Here is a 21812-nt window from a genome sequence, read left to right as displayed (position 1 = left end):
AAAAATATGAGCAGAGAGCCGCCAGGACCGTTGCATTTTGCCGTGCTTCACCATGACTTTCGCCTGTGCCATCTTCCTCTTGCTTGACTGTCCCAAGATATATTGCAAATGTGACACCACTTATCGGCTTCGATCGAGAGCATCGTCACCAAAGCTCTCTGCGTTTCTTCCCCGTCCGTTACGGTTGCTCCAGAAGCCGCCGGCCCAGGACTGCAGCTCATGCAATCCATCCCGCGCCCACGAAAGGACGCCACCGTCCTCAGCACCACGGCCTCCGCCTTCGAGATCATGTTCTTCCACACTTTCCATGCTGGAAATGCTGATTGGGCGTGAAGCAGATGGTGAATCGTTCCGTGTTTGTGCAGTTTCGTCTTGGAAGTCGTCACCGTCGTCGTCGTCGTCAGATAAATGGTGCATGCCAAACGTGGGACGCGCCGAATCGCGGAAGGGAGGGGGAGAGCGCGAGCTTGGAGAGGAATATGAACTCGACGCATGGGGTTGAGATGAAGATGCAAGGCTACGGACGACGTCGCCCTTGCATATCGGACACGTGCGTCGCCGCGTCGTCAGCCAAGGAGTACTAGTAAGTGTCAGTGTTGACATGGATGGTGAGTTGGAGAGCTCGGAACCTACATGCACTCCGCGTGAAATTCATGGCCACAAGGAAGACTCATTACCCTGCTCACCCCATCCACGTATTCCTCGAGACATACCACACATTCCTTTTGACGACCGCCATACTTGCGCCGCCATGCTGCGAGACCCGTCTCAGCCTTTTCTTCTGGGCTGACTGAGCGACCCAAGCCTTGTGGGGTTACATCTCCCGCAGTTCTACTCCTTGGCCGGTTCCGGGAGGAATTGGCTTGAGACGAACTTGATGATTGCAGTAATGGTGTCCGCGGGCTTCCCGCCGCCGGTGTAGCAATGGGGCTAGTTGATGTTGAGCTATCGCTAGAGTTCAGAGTCTGGTAAGTGCGGACTGGCAATCTCTCGACAACAGACTTTGGAGCCCTCCAGCGGCGGCGGCGGATACGAGATCTTAGGAGGAGGAGAGCATATACCACCGTCAGAGTGACTAAAGGGCTGACCACAAGTACGAGCAGAGTGTCAAAAAAGGGGCTGTTTGACATGCTCGTAGGTGTCAAAGTCACCCAAAGACCATCATGTCTGTCCGAACCAGATTGTATGCCAGGGCGACTGCTTTGCATAGCAATTTCTGTGGGTGTTGGTGTGCTCTTCAAACTTGCTTTTGGCTTGAAAGACGATGCGGGGAACGGTTGTGTAAACGCCTCTGCCTTCGCGTCTGGTTGCTTATTCCATGGCAAATTGCCAAACCATCCGCCGTGCTTAGCGTGCTCCCTCTCCTTTGCTGCCGAATCTTTGTCAGAAGAAGCCGGCTTGAACTTTGCATTAGCAGAGCTAAGTTCGGCATACTCCCCGCTTCCAGGAAGCACGTTGCCGCCAGAAAAGGAAGTGGCGCCAGGAGACTGCTTTGTTTTTGATTGCGCAGTCGGTTTCTTGTTGATCGAAGGCTCGGTCTTTGGAGGGAGTAGATCAGGATCTCTCCAGTCTTGCACGCCAATTACAAAGTCGTCGGAAAATTCACCAGGTAGGGCCAGAGACGTCGAACTGGTCTTCTGCGCAGCAGCGGTCGCAGTTCTCGTTCTCATCGGATCCTCATCTTCCCAATCTTCTACGAGGATCCAATCAATGTTTCCACTGCTAGGAGGTCTCCTGCTTTCTTCCGTCGCCGACTCTTTGCGAGAGCCACTACTAAAGATGGCCAGAAGCGAACGGATCCATCCGGGCTTCTCTCGTGAGGTTACATCGCCTCGGACTTCTCCGTTTGGAGATTGGACGCTTTTGGCTAGGTCCTCAGACACTGCACGCCCTGCGGTCTGCTTAGAAGCCGGTGAAGTGGAGGTAAATGTCGGGCCGCTGGCAGGACCTTTCGAGGGTTTGCTTGCTTTCCCAAGAGCAAGTTTGAGTGAATCCTCAGTAGGCAGGTTCTCGATAAGCCCTCCCGAAGGCACAAGAGAAGACAGAAGATGAGCGGTAGTATGGGAAGTGAACAAAGCGGGTATCGTAACGTTGGAAGTATCGCCTCGTGCATACATGGTGACCAAGGGCCCGCCACGGATATCATCGCCTACGATGACGGCAACTCCGCCTCTCCGCTGGGCCCACTTGACCTTCTCCAGGAAACCGCAGCCGCCACGGCGAAGTAAAACGACCCTGCCGGCGATCTCAGCGCTCTCCTGCAGTGACTGGATGTCTGCATGGTCGCTGGATTCGGAGGAGGCCTTGCCCCACGAAGGGGCGTTGGGGTTGTGGGGTTGAACGCGGTGGAAATGGTCGTCGGTACCGTCATCGTTGAGCGGCTTTGATTCCGGCTTAGGGGCGGCATTAGACCGCGATTTCGCACCCAACAGACCGCGCCGGGAGCGACCTGGCTTGGAGGCGTCTGCGTCGTTAGCAGTTCCCGAGGCCTTCTCGAAATGCGAAGCAGACGCTAGCCTGCCACGCCTCTCGTCCCAGCCGGGCACGTCGCTGCAGCCAAGCTCGCCATCGACGCCTGCAGCAAGACCGCCGTGGGTCAGGGTATCACCACCGAAGCCGCTGCCAGTCCAGAGCTGGCCACTGAGGCCCTTTGACGGCAGCGGAGGACCAAACGCAGCGGGTCTGGCGAGGAAGAAGGTGGAGTTGTCGTCGGTCAAGCTGATGATGGCCGAGGGCGGGAACAAGGCGGGGGCGGAGAGAGAGAAGAGCGCGCTCAGCTTGCTCTTCTTGTGTGGGCTCGAGGAAACATGGGCGTCGCGGGCGGGTATGGCGATGTAGAGTAGGAGGGTGACGGCAAGGACGCACGAGGACAGCGACAGCAGCAGGCGAAGAGGGCGCATTTGGGGCGGGTGGTGGAGGCGACAGGCTCGACGCCCGCCGCAGCGATATGGAGGACCGCTGGGAGGAAGCTGGAGCTTAGGGTCGGGTGAGCATCTGGGGAATCTCAGGTGTTATGGAGGCGGAGAAAGGGCCGAGCGGCTCGTCAATCGGAGCAGGGCCGAGGCGGGGCGTCGCGGTGGGCGACGGGGATCAGAGACGAGAAGGACCGAGCAGAGTGCAGGCTGTCGGCGTGGACAGCAGGCGGCGACAGCAAGTTAGCAACAGCGAGGGCGCGACGAGAAGACCCAGGCAGCGCAGGGGTTCGCAGGCCGGCGTCGCGGATGCAGGCTGGCGTCAGGCATCGCGCACCGCCGCAGCTGAGCCCACGACGACGCTGCATGCGACACAGCGCTGCACATGACTGCGCAAATAAGCGCCGCGCCACAGCTAAAATGCCGCTCGTTGCGCATTCCCATGGCATCATCGCGCACATGCTTGCAGCCGCGGAGCCTGGGGCACAGAGCGCCTAGAGCTGATCGCCCGCCCGCGCCATTGAACCTCGGGCCCGGTCTCCGTTGCGCCTGCCCCAGCCGGGCCCCTCCCTCATGCTCAACACCACCATCGCGACAGCCCACGACAGCAACCACGCCGCCATGCGCCTGCCGTGCACGATGCTCGCCATGGCGCCTTCCTCACAACTCCCGCTCTCCGTAGACATTAGTAGCCAATCCAGCTGTCCGCCGCCATGCTGCTCTCTCTCTCTCTCTCTCCTCTGCACGCCGTTGCTACCTGTGAATCACCTATACACCCCTTCAAACCTCTTCTTTCAGCCTTGTGAATCCTCTTGTCTCCGCCCGCTGCCGCTCGCGTCTGCCGTCTGAGACCAACGGACAACTCTCTGGCCTCTCTGCCTCCTATTTAGCTCTCCGGTTCCTGTGCGCACGGAAACTCAGCCGCCATGAACATCAACAGACCCGCCGACAATCCCATCGTGCTGCCAGGCATGAGGGTCAAGACCAGTGAGCGTTCTCCGCCTCGCCGCGTCCATGGCCTCAGCTGGCTGCCAACCGCCGTCCGCAACCACATAATCGCCATGCTTGGCGAATTTGTTGGCACCTTTCTTTTCCTATTCTTCGCCTTCGCTGCTACCCAGGTCGCAAATGCTGCTGCTGCCGGTGCTGCCATCGATAACGGCTCCGTCAACCAGTACCCGAACGTGGCTGTCCTCCTTTACATCAGCTTGGCCTTTGGCTTTTCGCTCGCCGTCAATGTTTGGGTCTTCTTCCGTATCTCCGGAGGTCTCTTCAACCCTGCCGTGAGTATTGTCCCCACGCTCCGCAATTCAGTGCTGATCCCCCACCCAGGTCACATTGGGACTGTGCCTGATTGGAGCTGTTGGATGGATCAGGGGCTTCTTGGTCATAATCGCCCAGATCGTTGGTGCCATTGCTGCAGCAGGTATCGTCTCGTGCCTCTTCCCAGGGCCACTGAACGTCCGCACCACCCTTGGCTCCAACACCTCGATTGTGCGTGGCCTCTTCATCGAGATGTTTCTCACTGCTCAACTCATCTTTACCATCTTCATGCTGGCTGCCGAGAAGCACAAGGGCACCTTCCTAGCCCCTGTTGGCATCGGCCTGTGCCTTTTCATCACACAGCTCGCAGGTATGTGCCGCACCTCATGTTTACAACTTGCGTGCTCACTGCTTCAGGCGTCTACTTTACCGGTGGAAGTCTCAATCCCGCCCGATCCTTTGGCCCTGACGTCATTCTTCACACTTTCAACGGCTACCACTGGATCTACTGGGTGGGTCCAGCTTTGGGTGCGCTCTTAGCTGTTGCTCTCTACCGTCTCATCAAGGCACTCGAGTACGAGACCGCCAATCCTGGGGCCGACTTCAGCAAGCCTGATGCCGAAGTTTTCTACCCCGACGAGGATCCTAATGCTGCGCCCCGAGGCCACCGCTCCTCTGGCTACGACGGAACCACGGAATCTCGCGGTGCACCGCAACCCCCAGCAACTACAATTGTGCAAAGATCGTCTTCTAGCAACCACGTGCACCGCGATCGTCTTCAGTCAACTGCAGGACAGACCGCCTCTGTGTATTCAACTGGCTCTGATCGTCGATCTGATCATTTATTGGGCGGGGAGGCCTACAACAAAGCTCCCGGTGCAGAGGAAGGGGCAATCGGCCTGCCGGATTGATAATACTTCCAGAGATTTGCAGACACGATTGCGTAAAGACGGGCGAGGGCATGTATTTTCACTCCATATGGTGACTGGGTGAGTTGAACACATGAGGGAATGGGATCGCGTTGCTGATGGTTTCACCACCGTTTAATTAACCCAGCATGCATCTGGTGTGGAGGGTGCCTTGTAACTAGTGACTTTCTATCAAGGGCAACGCGAAGAATGTGGAAGACAGTGGCTGTTTCCAGTAGACGCAGTAAGTCGTTGTAGCCCATAATTATTTTTTCTCGTACCGATGCCGTCTTGTGCAACGTTTCTCTGCTGCGACCTGCAAAGCGAACGCTTACCTTGTGCTTTCCAGACAAGGATCCAACAACCCATCGTTCGAGTGAGATTGAATTGAGGACTAGAGCCGTTTGCCTCGGAAGGTCTTGACCGGCCGCATTCGTCAAATGCGGATGGCTGCTTTTGCTTGACGTCTCACCGCTGGCATGTTGTACATGCCGTTTCAGAAGCAGATACGAAACACGTCGGGCTGTGAAATAATGCTTCGCACTTCAAGGGCGAGAACGACGCTACTACTGGAGCACAGAGTAGTATTTCTGGAACGGATACCTTGCACACGGCATTCGCGCGACCGCCTCCGGACCAGCCGTTCATACCGATCCGGCTTGTTTCGATCAGGGATAATGAGGTTGTAGACTGGGCTTATAACCACGAATAGCGCAGATTGACTATGCAATGGCTGATCTGGTTCTCTCAATCAAAGTCGTCTTGCTTCTGTGAGCTTTATATAAAACAAGTGCGCGTAATGCAGAGATGAAGTCCGAGGTTGTCGCGATACTTCGTCGGATGAGCTGGGCCGAATAAAAAAAAGATAAGCAATTTCCTTATCTTCAAGACATCTCCTCCAAAAGGTAAGTCAACGATGCCTGGCTTACAGCCAGGAGAGAACATCTCCAACATTTCATCGGGAAATTAATCATGCTGTCTGTTCCACCTAGGCATATTCCGGGCCTCCGGGATTTGGCGTCTTTCAACCAGGTGGACGAGTGCTGCTGTCTTACGACACAAGCACAAGTTCGCAGTCCAGCTAATGCGGATTAGGGTTGTTGTGGTTGTCGTAGGAGCCTCAGCCTTTCTTACGCTTTTGTAGCTGGACAGCTAAGTAAGAGTGGGGCGGATATGTCCAGGAATGGCAAAGGGCAGTCGACACATCTGTTGAGTTGCAAATGCATGGGAATATGGAGCAGAGTGGTGCCCGCCCGCTTCTGCGGTTGTTAAAATGGCAAGCGGTGGCTGAGGGAAGAATGACGTAGTTCGCGCCTCAACGTCACCTCAAAACCCGCGGCAGGTGCTGCTCGCTGCATCTAAGTTGCAGCACCACCTAACAACCCCAGAAGATTCCAAAGTCCTAGCGACTAATTGACCAAAAATGTCGGCCAAAGTCAAAGAGGTTGCCAGAGACGAAGCCGAGCGGGTGCGCTCGCTCGCTACCCAGGCCGTGAACTCAGGAGCCTATGCGTACCCTTTGAAGGGCTTCCTCTACTTTCTCTCCCACCGCAGCCTCTGGAAGCCGATGCAATCCAAGCTTGCCCCGGTTATCAGCACTGGTGTTGGCGTCACCACCTTCATGTTTGTCTTTACCTACCTACCCCAGGCAGCCATTCTCACCATCTTCAACGGCCCGCTGGCTGCTTTGACGACCATCTTGCTCGTGCTCAGCGAGAGCTCAACCATCGCAAATCTGCTCAGCCGTACCTTCTTTATCGACGACGCCCTTATCGATACCTTCGATGGAGTAAGTCACTTCTTGCTCTCGTTTCTGCGCTGTGCTAACGTCCGCAGACTCTTGTCTCACGAGGAATGACCTCTCTTGTCTCCGAAGGCCGTCAAATCAAGCCTGGATCGGACCCTATTGGCAAGTTGGGCAAACTCATGCAGAAGCCTTTTGCGCGGTTCTCTCCTGATGCCATCATCCGTTACTTGATTTACCTGCCTCTCAACCTCATTCCCGTTGTTGGAACCGTCATGTTCATCATCCTTCGAGGCCGCAAGGCTGGACCAGCCGCACATGCTCGGTATTTCCAACTCAAAGGCATGAAGTCTCGCCAGAAGGAGGACTTCATCGAGCAGAGGAAAGCGGCCTATACGAGGTAAGACCGAGTTGCCAAATTGTACTTCTTTTCTGACGCATTTTGCAGCTTCGGAGTTCCCGCTGTTCTACTGGAGCTGATTCCCGTTGCTGGACTGTTCTTTTCCTTCACTAACACCGTCGGTGCTGCTCTTTGGGCAGCTGACATGGAGCAAAGCAACACTACGGCCCCGAATCTCAGAGACCAAGCGGCCAAGGCGGAATGAAGGTACGGCAATGCCTCTTTATCTGCACCAACTTCGAGCACAAGAATCAGAGTAGTGTGATACCCAACGGATAGCTAGTCTTCCCCCTTGAGTTATGCGCAATTATCTATGGTAAATCGGGGCGACGAGCGCCAACAGTGAACAGGAGTTTAGCATGAACAGCCAAAATCAACCTTTTCATTCCGAATTGATTGTTGCAAATGCATTGTGAAATAATATGTTATCCGTCACTCGCCGAGTTTGAACGAACACGAGCAACTGTGTATGTGGACGAAACAGCGACTGTATTGTAGGCTATGATTTCAGTAATCGCCAAAAAAATGTTGGCAGAAGGCGAGTTCTTGCATTCTTTCAGGTGACAGTGGTTGATGAACGTGAGAGTAACATGCATGGCGTGGAATTATGGGATTGAGTTCTGCATGGGCACACAGGTGCGGGTATAGATAAAGGGCAAATCATATACATACAGCCAATGCCATGTCCCAAAGTACTGTAATTTTTGCCCCGCAAAGTGCGCCTTGAAAATGTGCTCATGCTATGCAATGTGGGGGCTCAAGCCTTCCGGTCCATGATCTCCTGCTGGACGCGGGTGTAGCGCGGCAAGATGACGGGTTGTCTATGGGCACGGGCAAAGGCTTCGGCGACCTGGCGCTCGCTGTCGGTGCGGATGGTGGTGCCAATGGACATGAAGAAGCTGGAGCGGTCAGTAGAGAAGAAGCAAAGCGGGGCTTGTGACGTACCCAAAGGTCGCTGCGGAACCGACCATGTACTGGCCGAGGGTTCTCAGCATGCCATTGGGGCCCGGGCCAAATCTGATGATGTTGGTTGCTCCTGCAATCGGTCAGACGAAGCTACTAGAAGCACTGTTGCGCAAAGGCAGCGACGCACCGAAGATGAAGCCGATGATGAGGCCGACGGCTGGGACGGGAGTCAGCGCGCGCTGTGCGTTAAGTCGATGTGTGCTACGTACAGCCGCCCATCATGGCGCCCATCTTAACTGCGACGCGTCAGTGGAGAGCTGTGAAGACGCAGAGCTAGCGACGCACGCTTGTCGAAGGTCGAGGGACCCGACATGCCGCCACCCACAGGAACGGGCATGATGGAGGTGTTGGGACGGGGGAGTGGACGAGCAGAGGCAGAGGCAGGTCGCGGCCGGACAACACTCGAATCGCGGCGGGGTGCGCAAGCAGTCTTCAGAGCGCGGCGGATGGTGGAGGGACGAAGCTCACACCATTTGCCGCCACCCACCGCCCGCTCGGCTGTTGCCCAGTGCCCAGCGCAAATGGAAAGCACCAACATGAGCGAGCCGCCGGCCTGTGCGATTCAGGCAAGACGTCACGTGATCTGCCGAGCCTGGCGACCCGCCTTCGCGGCGCAAGGAATGCAGCGCAGCGCGAGGCATGTCGGATTATGCGGGCGCGGGTTGTCCACGTAGCCGTGGAGGGGGCTGGCACGCAGGGCCGGCTGTGTTTGGACTCACGCGCAGTGTGCCACTTTGGTGCGAATCTATGATCAGCGGCGCTGTCGCAGCGCTGCGCTTAGCGAGCGCCTCCGCCGGCCAACCTGACACTCGCGCAGACAAGGAGCCGACTTCACTGCCTCTCTCGACTACTTCTCGTCCTGAGCCCTATCACCATCACCTTCTGCGCGAGCCACCCGCTTCACGCCCTCCTCCCGCGCCCCGATCCCCACCGTCTGCCGTCCAGCGCCCTGTCGTCACGGCAGCCCTCGAGAGCGACGCCGCCCTGAAGCCGCCCGGGGTCGCACGTTGCCTGCACACGGGCCAGCTCACGACAGACTTCACTTTGCGACTCGACCCTAAGCGGCGAAGACGAGCCTCCCCGAGTCCGACTGGTTCATGACCACGCCCGTCGCTCGACCCGTTGCACGCCTGCCCCAGCTGCCCTGAGGCTCTCGCCCATAGCCGTGGACGCGCCCGAACGCCAATTGCCTGCGCGCCCCGTAGCGAAAGACAAGCGCTGGAAGGCGACCCTCTTTGAGCACGCTCCATATCCTCCCTGCCCGTCGGACCCATGACGGCTGTCGCTCCTCCCTTGAATTTCCAGCCGAACTCCAGAACGGGATGGAGCGCTCCTAATGCCGCCAACGGCCTGAACTCTATGAGCGCCGACGACGTCTCCAGAATGTTTATGCCCCAGCGCAAGAGCGCCCAGCGATCGAACTCCTCGTCCTCCATCTCTTCCACCTCGTCCACTTCGACCATTGCATCGTCGCCCGCCCAAACCAACGGCGTCTCGCAACCCCAGCCTCAGGACCCGAACGCCTGGGGCTCGCGCAAGAAGCCTGCCCGCGGGCTATGGCCCTCGTCCAAAGCTGAGCCTATCGCTGGAATCTCTACCGCTCGCCCGCAGTCTGTCGCGTCCACGTCGTCCGGTCCCTCGGCTGCCTCTGCAATCTCTGCCCTTCATACACCCTCCTCCATGCTGCCCTCTCAGCACGGCCAAGCCGCGCAAGCGCAGCAGAACGGCGCACCCCGTGCCCAGGGTCAGAACGAGCCGCCTGCAATCCTTCACCTCGTTCCGCTCAACGGTACCTTTGAGCGCAAAACCATCACTGTACCATACTTCCCCGAGGTCCTTCGCATTGGTCGTCAGACAAACAACAAGACAATTCCCACGCCGCTCAATGGCTACTTCGACTCCAAGGTCCTTTCAAGACAACATGCCGAGATATGGGCTGATCGCTCTGGCAAGATATGGATCCGTGACGTCAAGTCGTCCAACGGCACTTTTGTCAACGGCACTCGCCTCTCTCCGGAGAACCGTGACTCGGAGGCGCATGAACTTCGTGAACAAGATATGCTCGAGCTTGGCATTGACATTGTCAGCGAAGATCAAAAGACTATCGTCCATCACAAGGTTGCTGCCAAGGTCGAGCACGCAGGTATCTATCCGAACAACAATGTCCTGGACCTCAACTTCGGCGATCTTGATCCCTCGGTTAACGGGAATCTGCTCGCCTCACCGCTCAGCCAAGGTGTCGGCCAGGGCAGAGGCCGTACTGGCAGCCAAGGTTCCATGGCGAGCAACGGACGTCTCGGCTCGGTACCCCAGAACGTGGCCGGCAATAACATGGCCGGGATGCCACAACAGCGCCATACCAATTTCTGGTTGCAACCTGTTACCATGGAACAGATTGTCAAGAAGCTGAACGTGAGTTGATCCAGAATATCGCGCGCTGGCTTTGCTAACAGGATCGCAGTCTGAAATGAAGCAAGCTAGACAGCAATCTCAGGATCTTCAGCGGACTGGACAGTACATCGAATCGTTGTTAGCGAGCGATCCGAAAAAAGAGCAGAATAAGGCCTCCCCCATGACAAAACAATCGCCACTGAAAGGCGATATCAAGGCACGCTTCTCAGACCCTCCTGCTCCTCCACCATCGCAACCCCTTCCCGAGAAACCGGATGCAGCACAACTATCCTTGCGCCGCGCGGAGACCGAGAAGCCGAAACTGCCCGGGAATGCAAACGCCAGCAAAGGTGATTCTTCCCAAATCACGACTCTGGTCGAGGCTTTGAACAATGCCAAGAAGGACTTTGAGATGCAAAGCGCAAGGTTGAAGGAAGTGGAAGACCTGCTGGTTCAGGAACGTCTTGCACGAGAGAGCGCTGAGGAGCGTGCACAGCGATTGGAGCTGGAAAGAAAGAAAGATGTGGCTGGCAACATTGTCGAGACGTATACCAATGGTGTTGACGACGTTGCAGCGGAAGAGGCGTCTGCTGTCTCGGATGATGCCGTCGGCGCAAAGACGATAACGATCGAGCCGCCACAAGCTTCAGAAACTGGCGCCTCCACTGCTCAGCTTCAACAACACATTGAATCTATGGTTGCGGAAATGGATCGCATGCGGCAAGAGATGGAATCATACAAACAACGCGCTGAGAAGGCAGAGTCCGAAAGTGCGAAAGATCGTCAAACGCTCGCAGAAATGATTGAGAGCATCCGCAAACAAGAGACTGAGCGTGCAACCAAAACCTCTCAAGGAAGCAAGTCGGAGAATGACCGAGGTATAGACACGACAGTTGATGTGGATGGAGCGCAGGATCGAATTTCTCAAGATGGAGAGATCAGAAACTCGTCACCCACGTCTACCTCAATTTCACGAGAGATCGGAATCCAAAACGGACGGCCTCTCCAAAGCGAACAGGGCGCAGTATCCAAGGAAAACGGGCCTCATGCCCTTGTCACCAAGTCGCAGGGAGGCGAACAGCTCGCGCACGTCGGCCCGTATGCATCGATGGTGGGCGTCGTGGTCCTCGGTCTGAGTATCATGGCGTACATCAACGGATGGCAAAAGCCGCTGGAGAGGTGAGGGCCACAGAATGGCAAGCCGTTCTCCGGCCACATAAAATCGTACCAGCGTAGATGGCAGCGACGCACCCAGTGGTGGAAGCACCGCGACGTGCTGCGTGCGAGCACGCTGCCTGAGGCATTGGATAGCCCTGGGCTGAAAAATCGCCCTCGTCCACCGTACAAATGTCGGGCAGACTCGGTTTTCGGCTTGCTTTGATTGCTTGAAGCATGGTCGGATGTCGATCTGGCAGGCGCAATACGACATATTATGGGTTGGAGTACAGAGGAGAAGCACAGCATAACGACATTGCTACGACCAACCACCAGGCAACAAGGATTACCGCCGTAACCTCTAGTAACTATATACCATTCACTCCTTCTTTTCTGTTTGATTCCCCAGTTTCGATTTATCATCCACTCACTGTCCGCCTACTCTCCTTTGTTCATTCCAGCCTCCATACTTCCTTCTCTCGCATTGGGCCTTACGGGGCAGGGCTCATGGAGCATTGGAACATTACAGCGGAGTGGGCGTCGGCGTCGGCGTCGAGAGATGAGCGGTGCTTTATTACCATTGTTGCACTTCTGAGACCTTTTTTATTCCGCTCGGGATCTAGTTGATTGCCTGCGACGTTTTTCTTTCTTGGACTAGTAGTGTAGTTGGCTTCAGGCGTACCGGCAGCTCTTGGCAGCTTCATCCGTGGCTGTTTTCCGTGTATCGGTAAACCATCATCGTTCCTCTCGTATTTCAGGATTGGACGGGTGTTCTTCCGTCTCCTTCCAATGATACATATTTGACAGGATCAGCTGCTGAGCTAGCAACAGTTTGCGAATGCCGTGACTAGGAGGACGGATGCAATGGCTCAAGCTTGTGCCGCACAAGATTCGACACGCAAGGGTACACGTTCGGTGGCATTTTTGGCTTTCTTGGGGCCAGCACGCGGTTCCTCCTCTTCCAGCACCTCCTCGACGCTAAGCTCAGGCCACTGCTCTTTGAGCGTCTCGGCCAGAAAGCGGACGCCCCACTCCTCACAGGAACGGTGCCCCACGCAGATGGCCGGCATGCTGGCGGCAGCTGCAGCCTCCAGGCCATAATCTCGCGCAGCGCCCGTCAGATACAGGACGTTCGAGGCGTCGTCGTTCTCGCCAATCCACTTTGCCTCCTTGGCAGCATGAACAACGCGGTTGATTTCGTCGGGGTGGAAGGCGTTCATGATGGCGACGACGGCAATTCGAGAGTCGGAGCCGAGGGCTGCTCCAGCGGGGAGATGCAGGTCACCGGCGCCGGCAAACTCTCGCCTCACGGCGTCGGTGAGGCTGCCCAGGGAAGGGGTCACGCCGGGCCGGACTTTTGCAACGATGCCGATTCGCCGTTGGGGGTCGCCCTTGTAGCCTTGGATGCACACAGCGCTCGGGATGTGGAGGCCCAGGCGGCCTGCCAGGGTGATGTTCCAGCCCACGGTCAGGTACATGTCGAGGGAGGTGTGGCTGGCAATGACGAGCGTGCCCTTGGGGACGGCGCGCCTGTCGAGCTGCCATGGCCGGTGGAGGACGCAGAGAGGCGGGGTGGAGGACGAGGCGGTGTTGAGAGCGGCGTATACACCGGGAGTGGGTGCTATGCTCAGCACGACGCGGGAGACGACGGTGCGAGAAGGATCGTAGGCGGGATGGCGAGGAGTGTGGTAGAGAAAGTTGACATCATTCGCGGCCGGAGGGAGGAGACTCGACAGGAATTGAGTGACACTGGCATGCGAGGGAGGGCCGCCGCGCGGAGGCAGCACGTTAAAAGTTTCTTGCCTCATGGTATCGAGACAGCACGTTGCAGGGGCGGTGGACGGTGGTGGTTTTCATGGCCGTCTATCTATCGACCAGCTGGCCGCCGCCGGTGCCCATGGCGATCTCCACAAGACGTCATCGGCGTCGGTCGACGACAACGATCCAGTGGCCCCCCACCTAGCTCACCGTCAGTGACGTGGCCTGTGTTCTCAGCTGAACGATCATCGAGACGGGCACCATCATGATGCCCCACCATGGTCTACGATGCGTCGCGCGCGCGAGATGCAGAGCGGCACAAGGGCTGGGGAGAGGTGGCGATCGCCAAGCATCCCTGAGGCCGATCGCGGCTTCGCGGTACAGCCGCAAACACTTTTCCACCCTTCGTTTGCGGAGTCGAGTCTCTTCGAAAGACATGGGTTCCGGCTCGTCTGCTTCATCATCATGCTCCCAAGCACCCCTGTCCAGCACGCGCGACTGCCTGCTCGAGTCTGGGGCTCGTCCTCGGGCGACGGACGATCAAAAGCGGAGCCAAGGCCGGCGGAGGTAGGACGATCTCCAGATGCTGCCTGGACGACGACGAGGAATTGCAGATGCAGCGCCGCTCTGACTGGCTTGTTGCCTGGCTCGCCACGTGACAGCGTGATCCTCCAGGCGCCAGCGCGCGTTGGACCTCAGACACGCTGACCTAGTGCTGACCTACTTAAAAAGCCATTGCCCATCAATGATTCGGATGCCCCTCATCGCGTCCATCTCTACGCCTCTACTCCTCAGGCACCTGGTGTGCTGTCAATTCTTCAGACCCTACACGTCACTGGATTTCCCCACTTGCCATCGAAGAAACCCCAGCTACACCATCTCATTTCTCTCGTCCTCCTCACCGCGCACAATGGGTTCTGCGGCAGACGTGACCGCCCCGTCGGCTCTGCCCAAGGTGCCCGTGAAGCACAATGACTTCCTCTCCTACGTTGCCGCCCATCCTGACTCTCTCATGACGGAGCTCATTGAGCCGTACAAACAATACGACTCGAAACTTCGTGAGGTCTACGCTCAGGAGCCAGACCACCCCGCGCTCACTGACCGATTCCTCAATGTCACGCCTGTGTTCGCTGGTCAGGAATCCAACGCCAAAATCCGCGCGCGAAACCTCGCCGCCGAGTCCGAGGCCGAGAAGGAAAAGTACATCATGCCTCTCGACTCAGACCAGCGGAAGCCCAACGGCAGCCCGGCAGTCGTCCAGTCCTTGAAGGAATTCCAGACGAACTTCACCGTCTTCTCCGAATCCTCACTTGTCGACATGGATTGGAGCAATGTGGTGGCAGTGAGTACACCAGCTGCGAAACTTGCTGAGCCTTCACTGACAAACCCAGGCCGGGAGCTCAGTCGTCACGCCGCTTTTGCCGGTCCCGGAGGAGTATTCAGGCTCGAAGCGAGCGCTTCGCCGGTATTACCATGAAGTCGTTGCCCCTGCCTCTGACGTCGACCTTTTCCTTTACGGCCTGAGTGAAGCAGAGGCCTTGGAGAAGATCAAGCAGATTGAGCAAAAAGTCAAGGATTCCATCCTGGCTGAGATGACAACAATCCGCACCAAGCATGCCATCACCATCGCCAGCCAGTATCCCACGCGCCATGTGCAGATCGTTCTCCGCATCTACAAGTCCGTCGCCGAGATCCTCACCGGCTTTGACGTCGATTGTTCCTGTGCCGCCTATGATGGCAAGCAGGTGTACGCTTCCCCCCGCGCACTTGCCGCGTACATGACGCAGATCAACACAATCGACCTCACCCGTCGTTCTCCCTCGTACGAGAACCGATTGTCCAAATACTCCCACAGAGGATTTGAGGTGTACTGGCCCAATCTCGATCGGTCCAAAATCGACCCAACCATCTTCGAACGCAACTTCGCTCGAACCGTGGGACTTTCTCGCCTGCTCGTCCTGGAAAAGCTTCCTGACAGTTCTGATCGCGACGATTACATGAACCAGAGGAGAAGAGAAAGAGGGAGGCCTGAAGTCAACCAGTACGCCCGGGCTGCTCGAGGCTTGAGAGGGAACATCAAAGAGAAACATGAGGACGAAGTTGCCGAATGGGTTGAAGAGGACGAGGTGGCTGATTACCACACATTCACCATTCCGTACGGCGATAAGTTCCACGCCCGGAAGATCGAGAAGTTACTCTACACGAAGGATCTGTTACTCAATGCTGAGTGGAACAGATCCAAGGACCGCGAAGTGAATCTACACCGTCACCCAGCTTTCTTTGGAAACGCCGAAGACGTCTTCTACGACTGTTGTGGTTATTGCCCGCAGCCGGAAACGCCCGAGGAAGAAGAAGTTGCGGAAGAAGAGGGCAAGACTTTCGTGTCTGGGAAGATCTCGTTCATCAAAGATGATCCAGGCCGCCAGACCATTGGCAGCTTCAACCCCTTGACCGACAATGATTGGACTGAGATGGCATACGTCGGCAACACTGCTCGTTTGTGCCAGGCGATTGTCGATGGCGATTTGGAGCATGTCCAAGATTGGCTCGCACAGGAAGGCGCCGACCCCAACTGCCGCGACTATACCGGCCGGACTCCTCTGCACCTTGCTTGTCACTCATCTTCTCCTGAGATAGTTCAGTGTCTCGTTGATGCAGGTGCTCGCATGGTTGCTCGTGTGGCTGATGGCCGCACAGCACTTCATCTCGCAGCTGCCCGAGGAAGTGCGGAAATTGTGAGGATATTGATGAAGAGAAGCGAGGCGAACGAAGAGGAGGAGGCCAAGAAAGCCGAACTGCGCCGGAAGACAAGACTTGCGGCAAAGGAAGCTGCAGGCCCTCCTGCTTCCAAGAGCCCCTCTGATGCCAAGGAGGCCTCTGATGAGGAGGATGCCGAGATGATCGACAGCGAGGAGGATGAAGACGTGGAAATGAGATCGACTACCACTGGATCCTTTGTCGATGTCAAGAAGAATGATGGGCCCAACGAAGATGACAATTTGCCAGAGGATGACGAAGAAGAGCCTGACGTCTACGACGTTAACGTATTGGCTTGGGACATACCCAGTTCTCCAACTCATCTGGCTATCTTCAACGGTCACTGCGAGGTTGTCAGGGAGCTTGTTCAGAACTTCGGTGCCGATGCTATACTGCCAGTCAAGCTCCTCAACAGCTACAACAAGAAGCCTTCGGCAGCGATCCTGACCCTGTGTCTCGCAACGCACCTGCCTTTGGAAAGAGCCAAAGAGATGATCAGTACACTCCTGGAGGTTGGGGCATCTTCTGCGCAAGCGGATCTCCATGGCGTTACGGCCTTCCACCGTTTCACGGCTCAGCAGACAGAGCTGATGCAGGCGTTGATTGACTACGATCTGCCCGGAGCGAAGAGAGCTCTCAATCACATAGTCTGCGCGGGGCATGGGTACCGCCCTTTCGCTATCGGCCCTCTTCAAACGGCAATCGATGCCAAGAACATAGCCCTGGCGCTCAAACTCCTGGACATGGGGGCTAAGCCGGACATTGGATTCGAAGAGTTTGTGGCCGCTTGGACCTCGATGCGAGGTTCGTATGTCGACAAAGACAACACGGAGAGGAACTTGGAGACTTTCCGAGAAAATGTCTACCAGCCGATTGTCGTAGCCACCCTAAACGAACTCCCTGATGTTGTTCTACAGCTGCTTCAGCATGGAGCCGATCCAAACACACTTACTTCCAATGGCTGGCGAGTTGTCCAGGAAGGCCATACGTACGGAAGAGATGACGCACAGAGCCTGCTTGACCTCGTGCGTGATAAGCTGAAGCAATATCGGAAATACGATGACAAGGTTGATGTCAAGATTCCGAAGCCAGCCTTCAAAGGCTCTGGTCAAGCGTACATCGACGCCCATGAGGACGGCAGCTATCAGCAGTGGGTTGCTGTTCAGGCGGTACAACAAGAGCTCCAAAACCATGAGTCTTCCATGAAGAGTTACAGGGAGAAGGTGGAAGATGCTCAGAAGAGGAAGGGACTTAAGGAGAAAAGAGAGGCGGTAGAAGAGCTTTGCCGTCAGTTTGAGGGCGTTGAAAAAGCACTCCTGGCGAAGGGAGCCAAGACTTTTCCGGAGCTGCATCCAGACAAGGCCTCGAAGAAGCGTGAGCCGAGCTCTGACTCTGATGTACGAAGCGAGAAGGAAGAGCCGTGGAAAGTTGAATTCGGGTTCAGAGTCCCGGATCTGACTGACAAGAAAAGGGAAGGCTATGTCATGCTGTGAGTGCAACTGAACATCCCAGACATTAAATACTGGCTCCTTTCGCAAAAAAAAGGAATATTACTGACACAAAGTTTCTTTCTAGATTCGATGCCGCCTGGAAGGGAGACTTGCTTGCTATCAAGAGACTCACTCTGACATTCTGGGGCGAACTGCGCGACCGATTCCCGCTTAAGATTGCCGTCTACGACACGAACAACCTATCTCCTCTTCATATCGCAGTTCATCGTGGTCACATTGACTGTGCTCGAGGCATCTTGGAGATCGCCAAAGCCCAGTACAAACCGAAGGAGAAGAGAGGCGAGCGATACAACATGGAAGAAGACGAAGACTCGGATTACGAGTCAAGCCAGGCCAGTGAAGCAAGTGAGGACGAGGACAAGATCAAGGTTTTCCGAGAAATAGTCGACGATCAGTTCACCATCGACAACATCGGGGAAGTCTCGACCCAGGTCCGAAGCCATGTGACTCCATTAGCTCTTCTGGATTGGAGTTGCTCGATTCCTCGAGTCAAGATGGAGAAGCAAGAGTCCTCGGTCATTGGTCTTGCTTCACATGCTCTTGCGGGAGAGTGGTCAACCGCCGAATCCAGTGATCTCATACAGTATGCCATCGAAAAGGATGACGTTGGCCTACTCAAGACCTTGCTTGGGTGGGGTGCTGAATACACCGCGCAATACAGCAAGTCTGATACTGAAGAGACGACCTCCCCATTCTATACAAGGAACGAAAACGACCTCACTCTTGCGATGCGTCTCGGCCGCATCAGTTGCCTTGCTGAGCTCATCAAACAGACAGGTGTCGGTCTTCCTTTGGACAAACTTATCAAGAAGAGCGGCGTTGAGATCATTGAAAAGCCCAAGTATTACCAGGGCTTGTCGATCCACGGGAAGAAGCGAGCGGATTGGGCAGCAGCTGGAAGAGGAATCACTACCCAAACAGCGAGTGAGGATCATCCTCCGCTCCTTCAAGCTGCGAAGACAGGTAACGTCGAAGCTACCGAGTGGTTCTTGAGCGATGCCCCGGCAAGGTGCTATGGGGAATTCGCTGAGGCAAACAAGGAGGACAAGAGGCTGCAGCACCTCGCGACAGTTGGAGGCGGCGGCATTCAGAGGATGATCTCCGAGTGGCTGGAGCTAAGACGTAAGTTTTCTGGAATCCTAACCTCATCTACAACGTGCTAAATAACTCCATAGAAAAGCTTGTCCTCCACTGTGCCATTATGGCTCCCTGGGAGGCTGACCAGACGCCAAAGCTCCTAGACTATCTTGTACGCGCCCTTCCCAAGACGTTAGAGACCAAGGCGAACAGCACTGGCCAAACCCCCCTTCATATCGCCTTCGCCATGGGTCGGTATGTCACGGCGAAAAAGCTCATTGCAGCCGGTGCGGACCAAACCTGCCGCGACAATACATGGAACAACATAATCCACGCTGTGCTCGATTCCGGGACCCACCCAGACATCGAGCTGTTCAAAATGCTGGAACTGGTTGATCGTCGCCTCCTCGAATCGTTGTTCACGGAACGAAACTCCCATGCTGCAACCCCGTTGGCGACTTGGCTTCACTGGGCCGACGATTCCTCAGCAAATGTTCTGAAGCATCTTCTCTCATTGTCTCCCACACTCGCAGAGCTCGACATGGTTGACGGTGTGGGCGACACGCCGCTCCACATCGTCACGAAGAAGGGACTGCCCTCGCTCATGCGCATCATCATCGACCGACGCCCCGAGCTGCTGTACCGCGAGAACGCAACCGGCCGCACACCTGCAGAAATGGCAGGGGACGCGTGGACTTCGGAGTGCTTCGGGAAGCCGCCCCAGATCCCCTGGGATCCCAGCGAGCAACACTGGTACTGGCGCCAAAACGAAGGAACCGACCCCGTCCTCGACCGTCCTTTGGAGAAGTTCGTGCCGGGTGACGGAGATGACGAGCAAAGCACCGCTACTACTCCGTGGGAGCTGTGCCGTGAGCGCTTGGAAAGGGACGGCAAGGCGGGGCTGGTCAAGCGGAAGCTCGTGTCGCTCAACGAGGCCAACGAGGTCGCGCGTCGTCTGGGAAAGAGGCAGAAGCGCTCTGCGCGTGGACGTCGCGAGCCCCAAGATGGCGACAATGAAAGCCAAAACGAGGAGGACAGCCGCCGCGATGAGATTATTACCTGGTGGGGGCCATCTTGGTGCGAGTTCGAGTACGACAAGGATGGAAAGCTGTTGACGGAGTAGACAGGGGCGGTTTGGGAAATTGACACCTGGAGATGCGTTCCTTACGACTCGCATCTCTGCGTTATCATAGTGTATCACTACCGAAGGCGAATATCCAACAAGACCTCTGGTACTCGGTTCAAATTGGTTAGCCTGGACCGCCAGGAACAACAGCGTCCTCGGTATCTTTTTGCAAATCTCTTACCTCCCATTTGCAGATAACACTGGGCCGAAGTAAGTGGTCTAGTAAATGATGGCTTTTGAGATTGAAATGCGTACGAGATGAGCCATGGCTCGTGATAACTAGTGCTTTCGATAGAAGATGAGGCGCGCCGCTTGTCGGCCTATATGATGGCTTTTGAGAAAAGGATTTTTTGGGACACAACTGTGAACTTTGGGTATCTCAAGTGAGTGCTACTTCGTAGCCACAGCCAAGAAAGCAAATGCGCCATTGAGATACGGCTTCATCATGGCTCTACATGCAGCTTCGACCATTGGATCGGAAAATCCTCGAACTTGTCTCCTATCTACGCATCATGGCCAGGCGCGCAGGATGGATGCCGCCGTTATCAGCAGAGGCGGCCTCATCGTTGGCACCGTCGTACTGCGGCGGCCCCTGGTCACCCACGGGCTGAGCATTGGCACCCTTGCCCGGTCCACGTTTGGCTTTCTTGTCTGCGCGCACCTTCTCCTTAGCCTCGGTCTCGGCGCGTCGTTTGCGCTGCTCGTTGAGCCTCTCGTTTTTGTTCTTCAACTTTTCTTTGCGGGCTTCGGACTTGGCACCACCACCACCGACACTGGACACAACGTCAGTCAATGTTGGTCTTGCTGCAGGACATTGTTACTCACGTCAGCTCGACATTGATCTTCCTTGCGGCGCTCTTGCCGTCATCGAAGCTGGAATGGTGGTACAGCTTGAGACATGACTTCATGTGGTCGTAGCGGTCAAACTCGAGGAAAGCGAATCCTTTGCTCTTCTTGTTGTCATTGGTCATGGGGGCGCGGATGGAGGTGGGCGACAGCTTGGCGAAGTGTTTGGCGACGGATTCTTTTGTGGCGGTGTATGGCAGGTTGCCGATGAAGACGATGAAGCGTGTCGCAGACTTGTCGTCGCCTTCAGGGACCGGTTGGGCGTCGGACTCGGCGGACTCGGCGGACTCGGCGGACTCGGTGGACTCGGCGGACTCGGTGGACTCGGCGGGCTCGCTGGAGGTTTTGGCCTTCTTCTGCTTTTTTTCCTTCTTGGATGCTTGTTGCACATCGCCCTCGGCAGGCTCGTCAGAAGTCTCTTCATGCTTCCTCTTCTTCGACTTCTCGGGCTTGGGTTCGTCGGCGGGCTTGCTGGGCGTGGGCACACTTGTGGGTGCGTGGTCCGCTTCAACTTTGGGGAGCTGGTTTCTGGCCGCGCCCAGCTTGGCTCTCTCCCGCGCCTCTCTCTTCTCCAGCCTCTCCTGCTTGCCCTTCTTGTACTTGTTCTCCTTGGGCTCTTTTTTTTCCTTGCTGGCTTTCTTCTCCTTCTTCTCCTTCTTTTCCTGTTTCTTCCGCTCCTTCTTCTCCTTCCGCTCCACTTTCCAGCGCTTCTTTTCGCCGTCGTCGACAGCGGCGACGACGGCGGCGGCGGCGTCGGCGGCGACAGCGCCCTCGGGCTTCTCCTTCTTGGACTTCTTGCTGCTCTTCTCGGATTTTGACATGATTGCGACTGGGGGAGATTTTGGGGTTGAGGCGAAGAATTGCGACGGGCGGGCGCATAATGGCTGGGAAATTTCCAGAGCGGTGTGGGGATTGGGCCGGCAGAATCCATCTCACCGCCCAGCCGAGGCGTCTCCGCAAATTCGGGCTTGGCCACCACGACGCCGCTTCTGCTTCCT

At 56.3% G+C, this 21812-nt stretch overlaps 8 protein-coding genes across 8 annotated transcripts; 4 read left to right on the top strand and 4 right to left on the bottom strand.

The window, feature by feature from the left end:
- Positions 1-629: 629 nt before the first annotated feature.
- Positions 630-2900, bottom strand: BKCO1_700092 (pa domain-containing protein; the record flags this gene model as incomplete). The annotated part of the gene is made up of 1 exon (XM_020278754.1): positions 630-2900. The coding sequence occupies one exon, from the start codon at positions 2898-2900 to the stop codon at positions 630-632; it is 2271 nt and encodes a 756-aa protein (XP_020133553.1).
- A 938-nt stretch (positions 2901-3838) lies between these two features.
- BKCO1_700091 (aquaporin rerated other eukaryote) lies at positions 3839-5086 on the top strand (the record flags this gene model as incomplete). The annotated part of the gene is made up of 3 exons (XM_020278753.1): positions 3839-4195; positions 4245-4545; positions 4593-5086. 3 exons carry the CDS (start codon positions 3839-3841, stop codon positions 5084-5086), a joined length of 1152 nt encoding a protein of 383 aa, XP_020133552.1.
- Positions 5087-6506: 1420 nt separating this feature from the next.
- Positions 6507-7432, top strand: BKCO1_700090 (uncharacterized protein; the record flags this gene model as incomplete). Its single annotated transcript, XM_020278752.1, has 3 exons — positions 6507-6872; positions 6920-7227; positions 7276-7432. 3 exons carry the CDS (start codon positions 6507-6509, stop codon positions 7430-7432), a joined length of 831 nt encoding a protein of 276 aa, XP_020133551.1.
- A 552-nt stretch (positions 7433-7984) lies between these two features.
- On the bottom strand, positions 7985-8530 carry BKCO1_700089 (reactive oxygen species modulator 1; the record flags this gene model as incomplete). The annotated part of the gene is made up of 5 exons (XM_020278750.1): positions 7985-8126; positions 8173-8263; positions 8321-8350; positions 8403-8429; positions 8479-8530. 5 exons carry the CDS (start codon positions 8528-8530, stop codon positions 7985-7987), a joined length of 342 nt encoding a protein of 113 aa, XP_020133665.1.
- Positions 8531-9465: 935 nt separating this feature from the next.
- Positions 9466-11767, top strand: BKCO1_700088 (cytoplasm to vacuole targeting vps64; the record flags this gene model as incomplete). The annotated part of the gene is made up of 2 exons (XM_020278749.1): positions 9466-10605; positions 10655-11767. 2 exons carry the CDS (start codon positions 9466-9468, stop codon positions 11765-11767), a joined length of 2253 nt encoding a protein of 750 aa, XP_020133666.1.
- An 841-nt stretch (positions 11768-12608) lies between these two features.
- BKCO1_700087 (ngg1p interacting factor 3 nif3) lies at positions 12609-13547 on the bottom strand (the record flags this gene model as incomplete). Its single annotated transcript, XM_020278748.1, has 1 exon — positions 12609-13547. One exon carries the CDS (start codon positions 13545-13547, stop codon positions 12609-12611), a length of 939 nt encoding a protein of 312 aa, XP_020133667.1.
- Positions 13548-14407: 860 nt separating this feature from the next.
- On the top strand, positions 14408-19965 carry BKCO1_700086 (ankyrin repeat protein; the record flags this gene model as incomplete). Its single annotated transcript, XM_020278747.1, has 4 exons — positions 14408-14839; positions 14889-17743; positions 17830-18887; positions 18941-19965. 4 exons carry the CDS (start codon positions 14408-14410, stop codon positions 19963-19965), a joined length of 5370 nt encoding a protein of 1789 aa, XP_020133668.1.
- A 502-nt stretch (positions 19966-20467) lies between these two features.
- Positions 20468-21635, bottom strand: BKCO1_700085 (rna binding protein; the record flags this gene model as incomplete). Its single annotated transcript, XM_020278746.1, has 2 exons — positions 20468-20741; positions 20794-21635. The coding sequence occupies 2 exons, from the start codon at positions 21633-21635 to the stop codon at positions 20468-20470; spliced, it is 1116 nt and encodes a 371-aa protein (XP_020133669.1).
- Positions 21636-21812: the final 177 nt, after the last annotated feature.

The sequence above is a fragment of the Diplodia corticola genome (assembly GCF_001883845.1).
Source record: "Diplodia corticola strain CBS 112549 chromosome Unknown scaffold7, whole genome shotgun sequence".
In the NCBI taxonomy this organism is placed as follows: domain Eukaryota; kingdom Fungi; phylum Ascomycota; class Dothideomycetes; order Botryosphaeriales; family Botryosphaeriaceae; genus Diplodia; species Diplodia corticola.
This window is presented reverse-complemented; position numbering and strand designations above follow the sequence as displayed.